The 21679-nt window shown below is 38.3% G+C and overlaps 1 protein-coding gene across 4 annotated transcripts in view; it reads left to right on the top strand.

Moving 5' to 3' along the window:
• The first annotated feature begins 88 nt into the window (after positions 1-88).
• ATE1 (arginyltransferase 1) overlaps positions 89-21679 on the top strand; it is a 56821-nt gene continuing 35230 nt past the window's right edge. Inside the window, exons 1-8 of one of the 4 annotated variants that reach the window (XM_026050530.1) lie at positions 89-100; positions 1429-1492; positions 3093-3155; positions 3932-4035; positions 4583-4855; positions 9392-9624; positions 10865-10993; positions 20168-20200. In XM_026050530.1, coding sequence (XP_025906315.1) covers positions 1431-1492; positions 3093-3155; positions 3932-4035; positions 4583-4855; positions 9392-9624; positions 10865-10993; positions 20168-20200 — 897 coding nt within the window. In that variant the 5' untranslated portion in view covers positions 89-100; positions 1429-1430. Of the gene's footprint in view, positions 101-260; positions 364-1428; positions 1493-3092; positions 3156-3931; positions 4036-4582; positions 4856-9391; positions 9625-10864; positions 10994-11696; positions 11826-20167; positions 20201-21679 lie in introns of those variants that run through there. The other 3 variants (XM_026050529.1, XM_026050528.1, XM_026050531.1) reach the window with 3 other exon arrangements.

Genomic DNA, 21679 nt, shown 5'->3' with positions numbered 1-21679 from the left:
CGGGCGGGCGCCATGCGGCGCGCCGTGGTGGAGTTCCGCGGCCGCAGGGAGGGCTCCCGCTGCGGCTACTGCTCCGCGGCGCACGGCAAAGCCACGGCCGGTGAGTGCGRGCGGCGCCGCGCGGAGCCCCTCATGGCGCCCGCCCTCAGCCAACATGGCGGCGCGGCCGCTTCCTGCGCGGCGCCCTGCCCGCGCCAAAGATGGCGGCGGTTTCCGGGGTGCCCGGCGGGGCGGCGGGCAGGGCGCTGCGCTGAGCGGCCATGGCGGCGGCCGAGGGCTCCYTCAGCATCGTGGAGTACTTCGGCGGAGAGGATGGCTACCGCTGCGGCTACTGCAAGAGCGAGAGCGGCAACCTGTCCCACGGTGCGGGCGGGCGGCGGCGGGAGGCGGCGGCCGCCTGGGAAGCTCCGAGTTCCCGCAGGATAAAAACACCTCGGTCTGGGCCGGCCCTGCCGCAAACGGCTCCTTAGGTCCTGCGGGGTTGTGAGGGCTGCGGTGCTCGTGTGGAGCCAAGTTGTGATTATCTGTTTAAAGAGGAGGGTAACGCAAAGGAGAGGGAGAGACCCTGGGGCTGCGGTGTCGCAGAGCGGGGCGGCGGGSAGAGCGCGGCCCATAGGTTTGGGCGCCCGTAGGGTTTGCTTGTTGGTTGGTTTTGTTGTTGTTATTTCAGCTGTGCCTTTTGGAGGAAGTGTGCTTTCCACTAAGACCTAAAAAGACATAATTAGCTGTCTGTTACATATCTAATAGTACGCGGTTACTAATAAATCGAAATTGCTGCTGTTTGCGTGGTGTCAGGTTGCCTAGTGAAGGTGGTCACCTGCTCCTGGAGCCTCCTTTCTGGGATGGGAGATCCTCGCCGGGWCGTCCACACGCACTGTAGGCAGTGACATAGGCACGGGAGGGCCTCGTTCCGCCCTAAGTGCAGAAATACAGGTGCTAAAACTCTTACAGGCAGAGACAGTGCTCAAATTGGGGCTGTTTGGATTGCATTCCTTGCTCAGCTTGTTCCCATGTGCAAGGGAGCCAATTTGRAGCCGGCTTTACTTTTTGAGTAACAGCCTGGAGCCTTCTTGCTTAAGCTGGATTGCATTTAACCGTGTTGTATTTTAACATAATATGTAGTTATATTAGTTTTTTAGAAGGCTGGAAGCTGACAATTGCAAGGGATAGAGCTTCCCTATGGGGCAGGATGCAGCGGGCTCTGCCCTGGGGAATCTGCTGTTCCCTCAGCTCCAGATGTTGCTGTTCCCACACATCTGCTCTGCTCCGGAGCTCCCAAAGGGATCCCTGGGAAGGGTCAGGATCAGCTTCGGCAGCTGTTCAGAAGTCCTGGTTAGCTGGGTAGATTCATAATAATAGTGCTATGGAATTTGTCCTGTTTTAAATGGTCTAACTGTGGTCTGTCAATTGTTTAATTGTTTATTACAGGTATGTGGGCACATTCGATGACAGTTCAAGATTACCAGGATCTCATAGACAGAGGATGGCGAAGGTAAACTGAACCCAAAACTTAACCTACAAGGGCAGTTAAGTAGCTTCCATAAAAGATGGCTGTAGGGAACATTTTCTAGAAATGTTGCCCTAAAAATAAAATTAATTTTGCACAAATATTTGTCCCTCCTCTTGAGACTTTGTTGCACTGTACAATGAGGGAAAAAGGATTCTTCTTGTTCTGCCTGATATAAAAATGGTGGCCACAATCAAGATCACATGGAAATTAAAACTTTCAGTATAGGGTAAATATGTTTGCTGGGCGTACTGYATTTAAATTGACAATATTACTTCAAGTTATTCTCCAACTGATTAAAGCAAACGTTGACTGTAAGGCACTATTTATTTTGAGTAGTGTTTGTAGTTCTGCGTTTCTCCTGTTTGTGGAGCTATACTTTAAAAATATACACTAAAGTTAGTCTGCCAACTTTATGTCTTATGCCTTAAACAAAAAGATAGATTTAGCGCTAACTGTTCATTGTTTTTAACTTTAGCCATCACTGAACAAGCTTTATATGGAGAGAATGTTTTAGCTGTGGGTGTTGCTGCCTAGATATTGTGAAAATCTTGAATGTTCTAGGATGCTTTTAGGAACTATGTACACATCAAGTGCAGGGTATTTGCAAAAGTTGTAAATACAAGMACTGAATAACTCATCTCTTTAATAGTGTCCTGTTCCTTTCTACACAGTCTAGCAACCAGTGCACGCACAAAAAATCTCTAGTCCAACAACGACAATTTGGTGACTTTAGAAATATTTTAAATGCATCTGTTCTTTCAGACATRCTGCAAAAGCAAATTGCAGCAAGGCAAGATGATCTTTAGAGGTCTCTTCCGACGTCAGCTGTGCTGTGGTTCTGTGGAGGSGAGCAAACAGAACGAGCTGTCAGTTTTAAGCAGTGCTGGGGTCCCAGGTGTCTTTTGGGTGTCTTCTACAGCCCCGAGGGTGGTTTATTAGATGCTAATTTGAAAAAGATCGTTATCTTATCCTCTTCTTTAGTGCTAGGGTTCCTGGAAATATTGCTGCTGAATATGTTTGGGAACTTCTGTTTCAGACCCTATCCAGGGAAGATTGATTTTTGCATCAAAATCTTTAATTTTCCCCTTTTGTGCTCTAGCCTGCCATCCTGTTGCAAGTCTTTTGACTGCAGGAGCTGCCACTTTTCCTCCTAAGMCCCTGATCTGGGGAGATGATGATACGTATTTTGGCCTGGGAATCAGAGCTTATCCCAGCAGCTGTTCCCAGCTCTGCCAAGGAGCAGACAAACACGTGATCGGGATTCAATTGCTCTGTGGTTACATTGTGAACAAGAAACGGGGCTTTTGCTGGAGAATCCAGAATATCTCTTATATGTAAAAACACATACTGGACACTATGCTTTTCTTATTGTGTTTTCTAATTATATTCTTTCAAGTCATGCTCGGTTATTTTAAACGTGGAAGGATAGTATTTTAGTATGGTAGCAAAAAGCTGAAGAACTTGCTTACTGACTTTTGATAGTCTTATTTTTAAGATACCARTAGGTTAAAGAAAAGTTCTGGTTTCTTTTCCCCTTTATTTTGTATTCCTTGTATCTTTAACTTTTAATTATTATTTTTAGAAGTGGAAAATATGTCTACAAGCCCATAATGAATCAAACGTGTTGTCCTCAATATACAATAAGGTAAGAGACCCTGAATGTTATTGCTRTTTGAATTGTGATTGATTTGACTGCTTCAGGTGTGTCCAACCATAAACTGTCTTTTGTTGCTCTAGGTACGCAAGACTTGAAAGATTAACTTATTCTTAGTTATAGTTTAAATATTAAACACGTACCTCTAGGCTCTTGTACAGACACATTAGAGAGTCTGTAATATTTTCCTGTAAGCAGCCTGTAAGCGTTACAAAGTAATGTTTGTGCCCTTGCCTCTTGCTTCCAGATTGCAGTCCTGTGACTGCTTTCTTGCTCACTGGTTGCAGATGAGATAGTGTGTCTATATGCCCCAAAAACTGCTTTTAGTAGCCTGAGCAAGAGAGCCTCTCAACTGAATTATTGGTATGAATAATTTCTCTAGATCTATTTTTATGACATTAGGAGGCAAACTGTTATTATCAGTTCTGCATCCATTAGATGTGGAAAGACTCCAGTATATCAGCCTCCTAGAAAACAAACAACATCGTTCCTACAGTTACTAAGGCCGTCCTKATGTCTCTTAGCAATTATGGTGTATGTGACTATAAAGATAAACATTAAGCAATACAAGGCAGCAGAATTCTGCTCATTCAAGAGCATTGATAGAATATGTGACTGTTTATCGTAGGAAAGAGTAAAATATTAAAAAAAAAAGCATGAGAAAACCAGGAAATGCACAAACAATGCATTATAAGTGGTTCTTTACATTTTTCTGAAATAAAACTTATCAAAATAAATAGATGAATAAAGTGTTTTCTTCTTTTAAGATGCCAGGCTTTGCATTTTCAGACCTCCAAATCTCACAAGAAAGTTCTGAAAAAAATGTTGAAATTTCTTTCTAAAGGAGATGTTTCAAAAGCTGTGGCTGGAGGTAAGACACTCCTCGCGTTCGAAAACCAAGGCTAACGTTTAAAATGAGRATCAAGTTCCTGTGTTGTCTGAGTGGTTAAGACAACCTGTCTGACTCTTTACAAACGTGGAAGTGAATCTTTACAGACTGTTTTGAATCAAGGGTAGGGGCCATGTAGCCCAGAGAACAAATTTTGGGGTGGCTGATGTTCTGCTGTTTTCTACCTGTACTGAGACCAAGACTGGGTAGTCTGTGTTCTCTGGGTTGCAGTGGTGCTGATGTTTATTCTGCAGCATTATTTATTTGTTTATTTTTATTTTTTATTTATGGCACAAGATTAGTGAAGACCATCCAGTTTTAGAGTGAATGAAACTGTTCATATTTATGGGCTGATATTGGTAATTCAGTGTTACAAAGGAAGCTTGTAGTATTTAGACTGGGAGACTGTTTATCTGTTGCAAAACAGTTGTAAAATTAGTAGTCTAGTATTAACATTAGCTGTGCACAGTGTGAGCTGTCAATGTACAGAGAGAAATTCACCTAGTTTTTTACCATTCTTTACTTACAGAAGAACCTATGGATTCCCATATAGAGGATATAGTCTCAGACAATTATGAATACAGAAATGAATCCCATGTCAGTCAGGCTGAATTGACACCCTTCAGTGTGGATGACACAGAGAGAGTGGAGACTGAAGACAAGGAAAAAGAGGAAGTAAAAGACGAGGTGAATGTGAAGAAAGTGGAATCAGGTTCTCTTCAGATCCATGGAGCTGAGGACACAGCAGCCCCTGGAGAATCATCACATTTGACTAAAACTGCCCATGCGTTGCCCAAACCAGGTATTCAAATTCCCTGCAGCAATTGAAATATTTCATTATTGTTTCCTATGTTAAATCCTTCCTTGTGTTGTCTGGTGAATCAAGAATTATTCCTTTTTATTCCACATACTCTTCACAATTTATAGAGTGACAGCGTATAAATTTAGAAGTGCTGCATGTTACGTGGTTTGTTAGATTGTCCCGAAAGTGTCTTTATATTTGTTATATTTGTTTAATTTGATATCATAGTTTAGTTAGTGAGGACATACATCTACATATAGTAGTCACCTTTACCTCTAAAATATTTAGGTTGTAGTCAAATAGCTCAAGGTGATCAAACTTCATCAGACCTGTTTCCAGTTTAAGGCACCTCCGTGTATGGAGCAGGGTGTATTTTCAGCTCTTCCCTTCATTCCGGGCAGATGTGATGACTAGGGCTGTGTGCTCCTTGATAGGAGTTGGTGTGAGCCTGGCTCTTGGATCAGCCCCCGTAGGCTGACGAGTTGTTTCCCTCTTCCAGAGAGGTGAGAGGCACCTGGGGCCCATGCGGAGCTGCGGGCTGCTTAACCTTGTCCCGTGCAGCAGTAGGAAACCCAAACAAGGTCTAAAAGGTCTTAATTATTGTCACCATTTTATTTTGTTTCTACAAATTATCTTATCCTACTGATTCCTGTTTAACTTATTTAGACTTCTTTATGGAAGGATTTTTTTTTTTAATTCTATAATAGATTAATGTCACAGACCTTTCTGCCATTGGAAATATGTTCAGTATTTTACTGTGCTTTCAGTTTTAATGCTTAGAAGAAGCTGTATAGCTTTCTGTTGATAGTAAAAAGGACTTTTGCAGGTGGCTTGTTTTGTCTGCCCAGCTCTTCTCTTGTATTTTGATTGTGTTCTTGTGAGATTCTGCACTTTCTGGAAGGAAGGTAAAAGATCTCTATAGGTGTTGCCCTCAAAATTGCCCTATCAAAATAATTGATTTGATCAGCATGCTAGGCTGGAAAAGGAAGTGGGTAAGTTACTCTTATAGCCCAAGGATTGCACAGTAGGAATCCTTCTTTTAGGGATAGTGCTTTCAGCTATGCCTAGTATSCACAGTGGGAAATAATGGCAGCCACAATCCCTGGAAACCCAGAGGACTTTGGAATTTCTACATCTTTTGGCAGGTAATACCAATATCTAATTTCACTCAGGTATTCTATGTTAAAAATGCCTTTGTCTTCACAAGAATTTTGTTTTCTCTTTCTTATAATTTGGCWAATTCTAAGTAAAAGATTTTTTTTYCCATGATTATACTGATACTCTTTAGATGAGAATTTCACTAGTTTAACAATCAATTATGCACCTAAACAAAAGGAAGGGCTTCAGAAATGGTCAGCCAGAAAACCAGCAGCAGTATTGCATGGAAAACTTGTCTGAAATTGTGTTTTAGATCTTTATTTTTAAAAGGCAGTTGATTTATGCTAGAGTTTTAATGTACCCGTTGAAGAAATTTTCAAAATGCTGCTCTTTTAAAAATTATTAATAGCAAAACTTTGGGTTATGTAGACGTCATTATAGAAACAAACGAAGTGCAGATTGGCAGCAAGTGGCAGTCTTGAGTAAAGAGTATTAGTGTAAACCTGACATTGCTTTGAGAAAGGCAAGGTATGGTCTTCAATTATATTAAGAATAACATTGTGTAAAACTTTAAACAAAGGAAAGGAGGTAAAGGAAGTTGGAAACATTGTTTGTATTTAGTTTTTTAAAAAGGGGAGGGGAAAAGGGGAAATATTACTGTGCTTTTTTTCTCTCTGCAGATTTTAGAGGAAATACAATGAATAATAAATGTATTAGCAATCTTACTTAGTTTATCTTTAATTCTTTTATTTTTTGTTTTTAAGAGTAATTGGTGTCACAGGTCAAACTTAGTTCAAAATTTTCCAGATAGAAAGGTGTTTAGTTTTCATCTTGGAAAATGTAGACATAYTCCATAGTAAGATTGTTTAATTGCATTTTTATTCCTATATAAACAAAACAGGTCATTGTCCTATAGGAATAATGGGCTGTTTCTGCACAGTTTCAGGTAGAGAAGAAAGTTTGCTTATGTCTGCATGCAGCACCCGTTGTTTTAAGCTTTCCTTGCTAACTTCTATAGCTTATAGGAGAYGCAAAACAGACCCTGAGCCAGATGAAGCACTCGGTATTTTAAATAAACTCTTCCATGGATGACTTTGCCCACCGACTGGTCACATAATTTTCTCCTAATGCTTCTCTTTTTTTGGTGAATACCTTTAGCTATGTGGAGGAAGCAAATACTCCAAAACATTATGTGAGGGGCAAAGATGCTCAGTTATAACTTTGCTCATGTAATGAAGGAAGTGTGAAGAACATGCACGTGGTATTAGCTCTTTCTGCAAGTTCCTGAGCTGCTCTCAGCATTTCAGCTCTCTGGAGCATCCATGGGGGAGCCRTGAAGACCTGGCTGCTGCACTTCTCCCGTCTGGAGAGCTTCCCATGGCTCAAATGCTGAGCGTCCTTGACTGAGCAACAGCAGACGTTGGTAAAAATGCATTTGGGCAAAGCACTTCGGCATACCCTTGTTTTCTATGTTAGATTTCAGATTTCTTGGTCTTATTTTTCTCTTACATCTCCGTCTCCAAAAGGGCCACAGCACTACAGAAAACTGGCTTATGCTCTGAGTTTTGTGCATTTGACGCTGTGCTTTGGAAAATGCTGCTACGTGTTCTGGGACCAGAATCTTTTAAAACAGAACAARATAACCTCCCTCCAAATCAAAAAGCCAAAAGGAAAACCCGCCTTTTGCCAGTCCTGGGAGTTATTCCTCACAAATGTCTAGGGTGAATTAAGCCATCACATTTGCCTGGTGTAGGCATCAAAAAGAATAATTTTCCAGTGTTACTGATGCTTGAGAATTGATTTCAATTTAAACGAGGCACAGAATATTTTGACAAGTGTTTGCAGTGTGTCCATTTGTACACAAAGATGCAAGCAGCACCTCTGGAGGCTACAATTCTTTGTAAATAAACTAAATCCTAAACATCAATGAGCATTTAAAATATCAACACTCTCCATTTCCAGCTTGCAAAAGGAAACAAATGTTCCCCTTGTCCATGGAGGTGGGTTGAAATGCAGAGGGTGAGAAAGGTGTCGTGTTTGGCCAATAAGTTACCAGTAAGAGGAGGGACAGGGGGAAAAAGCTTAACATTTTCATGGAAATTCTGTGAGAAATAATTCCCATGGAGTTTTCAGGCTTTGAGAGCYAGCCATGGTTAAATCTGCGTTTGGATTATCTCTTATTTCTTACAGATATTAGCAGAGTTTCAAATGTGTCGCCACCTTTGTGCTTCAAATGGAAGCATTTCGCCTTACAGGGGACTTGCGTTYGCATTTAAAGAGGTCAGCCTTTCAGAGGCTGCCAGCGTGAGCCTCCTCACAGGCTTCAGGAGAACGAACACTAAGGTCATAAAAACCATCTCGAGCAGTTTGCCGTAGTATTTAAGATTTCTTTGCTCTGTACAAGATGTATGACTCCGTATTTCCCTATGGGGACGTATTCTTTTTTTTCCATTCTTCCTGTCGTTACTAAATCCTTAATATTACGGTGCTTTTTTAGCCTGCAGCTCATCCACCAGCACGTCAGAGAGACAGAAAGCAGAATTAGATTTATTTGTTTTGCTTTAGCTGTTTTTAATACAATTTTGAATGTAACTCCTCCTCTGCTTAGAGCAACTCTCCCTATTGCAAAGAACTTTTCACAGCAAGTGCAAGGCCTTTGCTCAGCTTGTGGAGTAAGATGTTCAGCTGTCTGGAATAGTTAATTTGTTAACTTTGTGATGCTATTGTATGTGTAGAATTAACTTCCCTCTTTAGTTGAAGAATTTGGAGCACACTGCATTTATAATTCTAGATGCTGTTTGGATTTGTGTTCCTGGAATACTGTTCTGAAATACTCTTTCCGTGTTGATCCCCCTGTTTTCTAGGTTTGACTTTGCTTTTAAATAAACCCCGTTTCACAAATAGAACTTCATGAGCAGTTGATCTGCTACAGATACTGGGAGATAGATTGGTAAAATCTATTAGTGAAAACAGAGAAACTGAGATAAGTCTGTGGCCTTTTACAGCATGACATCAGCAGCTGTTTGGATAGAGAAGATCTCTACCCYGTTGAGCAAACAGGAGCTTTTCTCTGCTTGCGTGGTCTGACAGTGTAAGCAAAAAGCTGAAGGAAGTTTTCTAAATTATTGTTTTTTAAATATGGGATCAGGGTCAATGTGTTTCCATATTAGTTGGGAAATTATCTGACCTTTCGTGTTCATTCAAAGGAAGGTGCTATTTCTGGTTTGCAGCATTCGACGGCAGTAGAAGATCATTGCATCGTTTAGCTTGGCACTGGGCATAAATAAGGGCCCATGGGCAGTAAATTTTAAGAATCACACTGTTTTCAGACTGTGCACTTCAGTTAATGATAACTTTATTTTCTATTCAGTCGCCATGCAAGAACTGCTTGTTTTTTTGCAGAATGTGGTATTGAGTTCTCTATTTGTGTCCTTTCAGGCAAAGGGGCTGATCTGAGCAAGCCACCCTGTCGGAAAGCCAAGGACATACGGAAGGAAAGGAAACTGCAAAAGCTCCTTCAGAACCAGACGTGCGTGTGCGATGGCCCTGCCCTTCAGGCAGGAGATCAGGCTTTACTCTTRCAAAACTCTAAATCTAAAGCAAATCAACCTAAAACCATTGAAGACTTCATTTTTGCCTCTCTGCCTGATGATGCAGTGCACAAATTAGAGGTAATGATATTAAATGTTGAAGGTTAAATAAGGAAAAGTCTAGTTAAGGATTTTTTTTCTTAACTTAGGCTTAGATATTTATTACCTGTGGTGCCATGGAAAAGTTTTAGTTAAAAATCTTAAAATCAAAGGCCAAAAATTTCAATTCAGCTGAGAAACCACATGAGGGCACTCTTGCTTTAGGCTTAGCAGACACTTAACACTTTTGAATTGATTTCATACCCTGTGCCTTGAAAAATAAAGACTTGGAAGTAATTGAGTGTTGAATGATGAGAGATTCAATATTTAGTTCTGAAGTGTATAAATACTTAAATTATTTATGTTAGCAAATCTGGACAGGAAAACAGTAACAGTTTGTAAAACTAAACCGATAAGAAGATAGCTCTTTGTAAGTGTTGTTGGTGTGTGTTGATGACTCTGACAGCTATAAAAATTAGGGCAGAAAATTTTATTTACTTAAATATTGCAGTTTCCATTAAGTCCTAGTAATATAAAGATAGTAATCTAGAAAACTTTTAAACTTCCTGCCCCTTATTAATCATGACACCATTTTTTTTCTGAAAATTGAAAAGCCTGTTTTCCTGTAGTTTTTGATCAATGCTAGTGGGAAATTGCATCTTAAATACTCTTCTGGTACGTATTTAAGAGCATAGTGATGGTGATTTAAAAGATTCACCCTAAGTAATTGATAATAAGCCATGGAATTGATTTATTTCACTAAAACTTGCTGGTTTTTACTAAGAACTGTGGTGTGGTAGTTGAGKGTTTTTGTGTATGACTGGGGTGTTTAGGTTTTTATTCTTTTGGTAAGAATGGTTGTCAGGACGTTGGGATTGTACTCTTGCATTTCAGTGGTAACTGAATACTGAATATGGGAGCATTTTTGCCTCTTCTCTTTCTGATTTGAAAAATACGTAGTGTTCCCCTTGACATTACTGCAATACAGAAATGGCCTTTATCCAAGGGGTAGAGAGATGAATTTTTCTAATGCGTATATTTTTTAGCTTTTTCTTAATATGCTACAATAAGAGCAGATTTTAAAAAAATGCAGATTTTTTTTCTTTAAATGTTGTTTTACCTGTTGTTGTTTATCGAAAAGTATTTGTGTATTTCTTTCATAGGTATTTTGGTTATCGTAATTCATATCAGGATCATTTCAGGATCTTGTATTACAATGTTGCATATATTTGTGTAGTTACTGTGACACTGTAATAATGATTGTTTTTAACCTCTTCTGAAGGTGAGGGTGGTGAGATCATCTCCACCAAGTTCACAGTTCAAAGCCACGTTTCAGGAGTCTTACCAGGTCTATAAACGTTACCAGATGGTCATTCACAAGGACCCACCTGATAAACCAACTATAAATCAGGTCAGAAGGCCAAATGAATTTATGCAAACGTCAGCTCCCCCTCCATTTCATGTCTTACATAGAGTCTAGGAGAATTATCCTTTTATACTCCTAACCATGTAAAATCTACCAAATAAAAACAACATCCGGAAAGTGCAAACTCTTTGGTGGGTGCCACAGATATTTGGTTTTAATTGCAGACAGATAAGACAGCTGTGTAGTGACACTGTTGGTTTTTGTAGATAATTTGTGGGCCTTACAAATACAGATCTCCAAAGAATTAAAAGTAGATAGATTTACAGTCAGTCAGGACACAGAAGTCAGGAATAAAAGCATGGAGAGCAAGAATGTGTAGCTGCCATACTGAAAAAAATCAGTATTGTGCCATTAAAAAATACTATCTTTGAAATTCTATAATAAAACCAGAAAATGTTGATATATTAGATACTTCCTCACAAAATTATCTGGATAAATTAATACTTTGGAGTATTCTAGCATTACATATATACTTTTTTCTTTAATGAAGTTATCGACAGTCAGTTGATGCTGATTGAATTGCAGTATTTAATAAACTTCCCGTGGTTATTCTATCTAAAAGAGAATACTGACTTCAGAGGCTTTGAAACGGATAGGAGGAGATCTTACACTAGCCTTACCTTCAGAAGCAAAGTATGTGATTAAATGCGCTCAAAATAGTCTGCTTTGTATTTTCCTTGCTCTGAAGGTGAGGTTAGTACCTGTCTCCTTTGAGGACCCCCAGTTCAAATCATCCTTCAGCCAGTCAGCCGCTTTATTTGCCAAGTATCAGATGGCCATACACAAGGATGCTCCTTCTGAGTGTGGCGAGAACGAGGTACAGTTCCCTGCATGCACCTTTATCAATTATTTTCACAATGTTCAGGTTAATGRTTGGAGATGGTGGCTCTGAGAGTGCTTCTCAATAGTATGATGTTGCACTTACCTTTGGGAGGGAAAACATCAGGTTTTTAGGAAGCTTCCGTGCTTGGCTTCAACCCATGGGTAACTGAGCTGGAGAGAGAGCTGTCATAGCAAATACGTAAGTAATGAGGCTTGATATTGAAATATCCAGTGGAAATAGTCTAATGGAATGGATTTTTTTTCCAGAAGACTTTTCCATTCTGAAGGTGTTTAGTGCCTCTTTCCTCATTTCTCCTTATTTTGACATTGTCTTGCCTTTTTTAATAGATTAAGATTTTTAAAACCTCATTTTTATTTATATTTCATYGCTAACGATCCCTCTTAAATCTACCCCTCCACAGTGGGAACAGCATAGAGACATTACCACGGGCAGAATGAACAGGGACACCGTGGATTTAAGTGTTCCCGTTAGCAGAATTCCCCAAACTCGGATCTCCGATCTAGCATTTCYCTGTGCTCTGAGATGCCAGTATTGATCCGCTGTCTAGTCATCAACTCCTCTGTTCTGGAGAGTGAGACTTACTGAAGTGATACCCAGCAGGCTGAGGCTGCTTTCCAGGTCGGGTAATAAAACACATAGCCGTTTTCTGGTTTTAGTTCAAAAGAGAGCGTAGGTTTTGTGCGGCATCTTTGAAATGCTACTGGGGAAAGCCATCAAATGGCCTCACTTTGTTTTGTACAATAAAAWAAAATGACACAACAACACTAAACAGTCCCTGCCCTTTTAAAATTATCCGACATAACTATAGTTTATTAAAATATGGTGAAATTTGGAAACATATAAAGAAAGTCTGAGATATTTGTGAGATTTGTGATTGGCACTAGCTGGTCTGACTAGTAACTTGACTGGTCTCATACAATGGATGTATTTCCATCCATTGGGAGGGATGGAAATAGACATTCCATCTATTTCCGTCTATTTCCATTATTTGCCATTAAGTCTAGATATGGTTGAGACTCACCCATGCTTTTGCTACAAAAATCTTCATACAAAGAGAGAGTGATAATGCATTTAGCCCTCCCCAAAGGAAAAAAAAATAACACCCGCCCTCCCCTTTTTAAATTTTTTAAGTGAGAGAGTTAAGAGGATGAAATCATAGATTAGGGACGGTTCCCTTCTCCACTCTCACAAGGTGTGAAGTCTGTTGCACATTACGTATTTTTAAATCGCAAGGAGATTAATTTCTGTTCATACTGTTACTAGTTTAAGAATTTGATTTTGGAGACCTTTTTGTACTGATGTCTGGTGGAAATGTGAAAACTCCTCTGGCTGACGGTGATTTCTAAGTTAAAGATAGTTCTGGAACACTAGTCAGTCCTGTTAAGCTCAGTTCTTCAAGGGAGTTCTGTGCTTGGTTGTGATGATCTTTCTATTCACAGTTTCTGGGCTCTAAAGCTCAGTCACTGTCCTTCAGACAAACAGGTTCTGTATTTCATCCCTGCAGGAAGTAAACTGAAGAATTTTATCACACAAGATGTATTTTGGTGCATGTTAGAAGCCTTAAYATTGTGTACTGAAGCAATCTAGGAGAGGAATTATCTGAGACACAACAWCATAAGATACCAAATAGAGTAAAAGTGATCCAGGTTATTGAAAGGGAGAACAGAAAATGCCATCTGAAAGACCTCATTTTTTTTCTTTCTCTTTTACAGACTTTTTAATATATCATTCAGACATTATGGAGCCAAGCAATCTTTTAAGTAAAGTTAGAGTGAAATTCTGCCCAGCACATAGGGCTTTTTATCAGGGTAGTAACAAGTCTGCTTTGGGCTTTAAATTGGCAATCATCCAGGAAGCTTTAGGGTATAAAATTAAATTTAGCTTTTAATTTGTGCAAGCTATTATACCATATCTATGCATGGTGAATGAGCTTTCTATTCAGGGAAAGCTCTGTGTGCTGTTGTATTGTGAAAATCATTTAATTTTGCATTTACCTKAACTCTTCACATTCAGAAACCTACCCGTGTGTAAATTCAGAATCCAACAAAAAATGTTATAGGATATATTAATAAGCTTTTTGAAATATATTCTTAGATTATTGGCATTGCCATATACTGTCTTCCTATTTCAACTGCTAGATTGTTTGAATGTTAACTTTATTACATTAAAAAGCAAATTTAGGAATAGATTTCTGATTCTGTGGTTGGTTATTTAGAAATAACACCAACGAAGAAAGTTTACAATATTGCAATATTAACAAAATTATAAAATCTGCAGTATTAACAAAAGGTGTGTGGCCCATGAAGCTGGTTGTTGCGCAGTGAACATGAAGGCAGGCCCTCCTCCTGCTTCTATACACTGAATATAGGATTTGTCGGGAAGATTTCATATGAACAGGGGGGAGTAGGTAAGTTCCAGGACAGGAATTTCACAGAATACTTCACACCAAAGATTGTTCTGACCTGTTAGGTAGTGTCTGGTTAATGCCATTTGGAGACCCAGGATAACTGATGTTTGTGCCCTTCTGGAATTTTCCTCTTTGCTGTTACTGTGGTCGAGAAGTCCTTCAGTCAGAACGGCACCAAGGGCTTAAACAAAGGTCCTTAGCTTGATGTGTATTTTCATATATATATATATTACAGGCATATATATATATATATGCCTGTAAAATGATTTCTTGCAATATTGATCTTCTGAACTTGAGTTTTTACTCTTGCTACTACTAGTGATGGACTTCATTACCTGAATCAAAATGTCCATTAAAAGCCTAAAAGATTGTTGCTAAGATTATTACCCATGGGATTAGACACTTGAGTAAGTGGGGAAACTGGTCTCTGGATCTTAACTCCTGAGAGCAGCCTGTATCACTAAATCATTGCTGAATTGGGTGGGATTATTTGGTCAAAGCGAATAATTGGTCYTTTCCACTTTCTTTTACAACATGTGTAGTGTCTCCATCATTCCCCATATACCTGCATGGCTTTTGCTAATTCTAAGGAATTTGTTGCACATCTGGTTCTCTATTGCTGATATTTCATGACTGAAGTGAGGGCACTGTGGAACTAAGGCACTGTGGCAAACTGCATCGAATGGCACATCTGATAAGCCCCAGAACCTTTCAGATTTGGTACTTGATAATATCTATGGGATATTTCTAAGACGAATTTTAAAAAATACTGTCAATGTCATTACTGTGTGTTTTAAGATGTTCTTGTGTAAAAGTAGAGACTTTTTTCATCAAAGTCCCCAGATGTTTGGGAGGCAGAAACACTCTCTCAGGTGTTTGTTTACTTGAAGTTTCATTGGCAACAAACCCTCTCCATCCTTCACCTTAATTTAATTTGTGGTCTCATTTCAAAACCACAACTTGGATTTGCCRTTTCATTCCTTGAGCCTGCATGTGGGTGAGAGAGAGTAAGTGAAGATAAGCTGCTTACAAAGGTAGTTTATTAACTGTTAAAAGAAATATTAGAAAATAAACTTTTTTTTCCCGTTTAGAAGACGAGCTTTGCCTTCCTAGTAAACAATTTCTTCGGTGGCCCATAAATTGTCTGTTTGCCTCCTGCTCTGTAAAATAACATCAGAACCACAACACTAACGCTTTTTTATTAAGAATAAGCTATATTGGAAACCTATAAGTTTGTCCAATCAAGCRGTGGCTATTTAAAGGTCAAGATGGAGTAGGAAAAGAAGCTTGGTATAACTCTTTAGTTCATCTGGTAGTCAAGATTTCCTCTCATAAAAAGCAAAAGAGAGAGGAGAGAAAAAAAAAAAAAGATACTTTCAGGAGTTTGACTCATTCCAAAATTTGTGATTAATGTACACTCATAGCTAAAAAAGTAAGACTGAATTTTCCTTAGGGCAGACTTGTARCTTATATATAGCTTATTTATATCTTAATCATATTGCTATTAAAAAAAGTCAGTTTTAGATACCAGTTTACCTTGATAGTTAATAAATAAAGCCCTCCCAGTGAGCTACAGCTTTAAAACTATATTCTCTGATAATACTGTTTATGTGATTCTCTGTGAGGAAATAGATGGAATTGAGCTGTGTGTGCAGTGAGGAGGTGCTGTAGTGCTCTGTTTGCTGAACAAGAGAGTTCCTGGGCAAGATGCAATTTGGAGAATATATCATAGGTCATGTATTGCAATAGATTCTGTGCATCCTTCCATTAAACAAGCATTAAGTCTTTCTCTCTATTACCAATGAAAATCAATTGAAAGACTCATTATATATGTGATCAGCAGATCAACAGCACCATAATTACACAAACAAGTTGTATGAATGAAATTATCCGCTATTTTTTTGATTATTTGTTGCAATAAATCTAGTCATAAATCGTAATTATAAGTAAAGCTTTGCCGTAATAAATCATGCTCAGAGGAGGAAGGGAAGCTGGGCCAATTTGCATCTTAACATTTGATTATCTCTGGGAGAGAGATTTGTCTCTTTTCCAGTGAATTGAGTGTTTGCCTAGGTTAAAACACTGATACATTACATGTAGTTCCTGAGTGTGGTTTTTAGGCTTTAAGGTTTTTTATAGTAGTTTATCTTCCAGAAACATAGGTGCRGTGTAAATGAAACAAGCTATGTGGCAGCTACACCAGTTAGAAAACATTTCCATAAACCATCATAAAAATTCTGCAGGAGTTTCTAGAAAGAGCCAGAGTGAACAGTTTATTGCTGTTGAGACACAGAAGCAAGCATTTTATTTAACTTTTCAGTGGTGTTTTGTAATGACAAGCTCGTAGAAAAATAGTATGCGTTGCAGTTCCCACTGCTGGGCTAGCTGGACACTCTCTTTACTTTGTGCTTAGCTAAATATTTGTCTTGGAAGAAAAGAATTTAACAACATACAAAAGATACCCTGTTTGAAAAGGTGCAAAGAATTACTGAAATAGGAATTTTTTTAATTGCCTCCTCAAAATGCACTAGAACTAATATGGAAAACTGAATAAGAAGTCTTAAGAAATGCCCAGAAGCATGTTTTGATCATCCTGAAGGTTATATTACCAAAAAAAAAAAAAAAAAAAAAAAAAGTACTGAATTGACTTATTTAAGTCTGTTAAGTCTTTTTTATAAGGCTGTCAGATTTTCTTCTGAGAAGACAAGGTTGCAGGAATTTTTTTTTTCCTCACTCCATAAGGGATTTGAAACTGTAATTCTGAAATGTAAGTTCTGTCCTTCAGGATTTTTTTTTTTAATTCAGTCAAATTCTTGTTTGAAAAACTGCATTTGAGTCACGGACTTGAACTTTAACCCCCCACATTTCTTATGTAGGGTGTTTTGGAAACACTTCTCCCATCATTTGGCCCCTGGGTATCTCTGCAGCTGTGGTCTGGCACCATTGGGGTGCTTGTGTCACTGTCAAAAATGCCAAACAGGGCCTGCCCTCACGCCTTGCACCATCTGTTCATATGAACCTGCTGCATTTCATCCCATTTGCTATTTATGACCGYGTTTTTAGTAATTATTAAAATGTTACAGAATTTGCTTCATTCTTCGGATTAATTCAGTAAAGCTTCATAATATTTTCTAACATTAATGTCTAGCCTTATTCGGCCTAGCCTGGTTTGATCCAGGTCTTTATTTTTCTTTTTCGTTGCGTATTTTTTTTACTCTTGTCACTCCACAACACTAGAGTTCAAACTGATTATAAATAGCGACTGTTTCTGATAGAGGAGATGATTTCTTTTAAAATATATCAGCCCACATGCATGTGTAAAACAGATCCTCCCCTATCTCACAGGACGAGTTGCTTGTTCATACTTTTATAATAAACTAAGGCACAACCAAACACCTTGTGCACTTCAGACTCGCTCAGAACTTAGGTTAAAATGGGCTTGAAGCCTGTATCTTTTTCATAAGATCATTTATTAATCAATATTAAATTTTCCTTACAAATCAGTTACAAATCAGTATTAAATTTTTCTTACAAATAAGAGCAAAACCTCATGCTATCAAAAATAAAATTTTAAGTAGATGCCTTTCTGTGATGTCTTCTTGCTGACTATTTCAGCTAATTTTATTGGTGATGAAAGCTCAAAGCTGTTTTAACTTCGTAAAAAGGTGATTCTGTTTTAGTGGCAAATTTTGCTTTTAAAAAGCTAATGTCCTAAGAGGTGAAGCCCGTTCTGCTTTAAYCTCCGAAGCATCTGACTGCTCTCCCACCTGTAAAATAAAGTAGTTGATAATAATCCAATTTTATTGCAGATTTTAGATGTCAACATTTACCCTTACTCTAGCAGTTGCCTTTGCGTTGAAACTAAATCTTCCTCTTATTTTTCTTCATTTTTACCTGTTGTTTTACCTCTTAACGATGTGTTCATCTCTTAGGTTTATATGTATCTATCTCTTAGATATGTTTTATTTTTTTCCACTTTGTTCAGAAAACAGTCATGGATTCTTTATGGCATTCTTAATTAGTTGGCACAAAAATAACAATATTGATTTCATATGTATCCTGGTTTATATAAAGTTAAATTTTATGTAATTCAGTTTGGAATTTGAAAGTTTTTCTAGCCAACAATAGAGATAGCTGCAACTTCATATATTCCCTGGAAAGCAGAACTTTCAGATGTACGTAGGAAAAAATTCCCTTCCTCCCCCCAAAACACACGCAAAAAAAGCAATTGTAGAGCATGGCCTGGAGACTCARTAAAGCTATTTGAAAAGTGGTTGGCTCCGTTTGCTCACCCATAGGGTTTGACTTGGGCTATAAAGCTACAGTTACAGATTAAGAACTATTGGGGGTCTTCTGACATCAAAATTAATAACACATGTTTTGATTTTTTTTCCTGGTGCCTGCACATTCTAAAATTATTGGCTGTAATGACTGATACACTAGCAGTGTAGGAATTTATAAATCTCTCTTCTTTTTTTGATGGAAATGTAATAATTTGAATTGCGAATTACTGTTTTTCTCRAGTATCCCCTGCCCCAACCCTTTGTCCTTGTCCCTCAAATCCGTAAAGATTCTAAACTCAATTGAGATATTGCAACCATTCATTTTTCCTGCCTTCTGATAAAACTTAGACTAACTCAGGGTCCCCAGTACTCTGTGAGTGAATCAGAATGCCCAATTATAGGTGCTAGAGAGTATTGTTGTCTRTAGTAGCAGCTTACAGAAATTCCGTATTCATCCCTAAACCACGTGTCCAAATATTTACCATTCATGTGCAGATCAACTAGTGAGCTATTTCTGTGTGTTCAAGAGAGGACTTGAATGTAATTAGTGTTGTGGAAAAATCTGAAATCTGCAAAGTCTTCATTTTTTTCAGCATCTACTGTATTATATGTTTCAGGGCCTCTTCATTACAGATACGGTTCATCGCCCGCTTTATACTGTGCTGGCAGTATTCCAGTTAATGTTTGCAATGCATACACCTACCAGAGGCTGCATTTTTATTTCTAAAAGCTATTTAATATTTTAAAACATTTTATTCAAATAYACACTTTCTGTAGAAAGAGGAAGTTTGGATTATTTACCCTGTACATAAAGCTTTGTCCTAAATCAACAGTTTGTGATACTGGGACTCCTCACTGTTGCTTTCCTTAATATCATAAATGTGTTGTATATGGAATCTATCAATATGGAGCCATTCCTATCAAATAGGTAACTGGTGATAACTAAAAAACTTTATTATTCTCACAATTTTGACCAAGCTTCAAATCAGAAGCTCCAAACTTTGCTTTTGGTTTGATCTGTGGCACCTCRCTTTGAGTTAGGGGTCTAGTTCTGGAAACCCTTGCACTTTCAGGASGTTGGGTTCTTTTCCCACCTGTGCTTGAACAGGCTTGCTTGTGATTTTTGAATGCAAATACTCCTTAATTTCTCCTAAGACATTCTGGGGTCCTAAAAGCCTTGCTGTGGTGATTGGGGTGGTCGCAGTGGACGTGTAGGTTAAGTAGTTGCAGAGAAGGAAGAAGCAAATGCGTAGGAATTAATTTAAAATAAAAGAAACCAGAACCACGCTTGCGTTAGAACGTTATAATACTCTCATGTTCTAGAAATCTTTTGAAAAATCTTTTTCTATTTTGTATCTAGATGAGTCTGAAGTACTTGGAATGGTTTAGCATTTCAGCTGTTGGTACTGGTTAGCAAGATGGGATGTGGCAATTCATTTCTGTAAGCCTCATTTGAACTCTTGGTATCTTTCAAATATATAGTTTTGAAAAATATATGTTCATCTCTTAATATATCCTAAAGAATTATTATTGCTAATATATTCTTGTTTTTCTGCTTTACTTTTGTGGACTGTCATCTTGGGGATTACTTGAAAATTTGCGTGTTTCTGGCTAACCTGGTGCAGTTCACGCGATTCCTCTGTGATTCTCCGCTTGAGGTACGTATGAATTTTAGGATTAAGTTGTGAAATGCATTCTTTTTTTACCCCCCTCTACAATTTCCCTGGATAATAAACCGTTATGGATGTAGTTTCGGTATTGTGGTGTTTGTGTCATCACCAGATGGTAAGGAAGGTACGTGGTGTTATCAGAGAAGTCTGAGGAGCTGAATAATGAACTTCCACTGAATTTCATATTACTGCTGTACAGACTAATAGCAGGAAAGAAAGTGCTGTTTTGGGAGGAGAATTTCTTTTTCTGTGAAAGAAAATATTACTGAATATCTTTTTGAACTTGTATTTAACCACGTTTTGAGCTACGAGTTTAGGAGAGTTGATATTGCTTCAGTTCCAGCAAACAAACTCTAAGGAGATTTGTGGYACCGTTTTTCTTGTTAGTCTTAAAGAGTTAAGTACCGCGTGACTCTAATGAAATTGTCAGGTTATAGTAATTACGCTGGTAATTTGATATGTTGCAGTTTGAATGAAGCCATGTGTGGAGAGTCTGTTGCTTTTCTCTGCCGAGTCCCCTTGCCTTTACATTCCTGAAAGCTGAAGAGTAATAGAGCTCATTAGGCTTTATAGGAAAGGGGCTTTTATCACCTCGTCAACTCCAGCAGCAGATTTCCATTATATTCTTAATTTCGTATGGCTGCATAGATGTTGATGCACGCTTCCCTCCCAGGTTTATACCAGTATTGTTTCTTACAGACACTTTTTATTGACATTTTGAAGCTTGAATTAAATTTTGTGTGGCACCACTACACATGTCTTCAATTAGAAGATGTTAAATAAAAGGGTTATATATATCAGAGGCCAAGGGATTCTTGAAATTCTTTATCCTAAAGCGGTTGCCACAAGCAAAACTAGTAGTGTGCTYTCTGTTTACTTTTGAGCAAAAATAATTTTAAATATTTTGAAATCAAGTTTAAAGCTTAAATTATTTCGATTTGCATTAAAGAAATGTATATGACTACTCAAATGCTTTGTTTTCTCCCCCTCTTCCCCCGTTTTTTAAAGTTACTCATTTTGCTCTCAATTTTAGCTATTTGCTCTATAACAAAGAATGTCTAGTTCTAAAAAATGATACCGTGTGCAGTAGCAGAAAATTAGGTAGTTTTCTAGTAGTGAACAGGATACTGTAGTTTCTGAACTGTTTGTTTTTTGTTTGCTTTTCCTTCCCCCTTAGATGCTACATTTAATTATTTGCTCTTTTATCACCTCTTTTGGGAAACCAGATTATAAAGGCTCAGTGCAGGCTCGTGGCTTGCATGAGTCTGCCATGGAAGGCTGGGTGCTGTGTTGCTGTATCGATATAAGATGTTCTGAACTTAATCTAAAGAAGTATATAAAGGAGTRTAAATTGATCTCATAGGATTTATCACCATCTTCCCATAATGAATTAAATGTGTATTCTATCTTTTGAGCATTTTCTTTTCCGAAGTTGAGAGCCGTGGCTTCTTCAGAGTGTGTGGAAGT

The sequence above is a fragment of the Nothoprocta perdicaria genome, unplaced genomic scaffold (assembly GCF_003342845.1).
Source record: "Nothoprocta perdicaria isolate Ctin4 unplaced genomic scaffold, notPer1 scaffold_7, whole genome shotgun sequence".
Lineage (NCBI taxonomy): Eukaryota > Metazoa > Chordata > Aves > Tinamiformes > Tinamidae > Nothoprocta > Nothoprocta perdicaria.
Note: the sequence above shows the minus strand (reverse complement) of the source record. Positions and strands in the feature narration are given on the sequence as shown.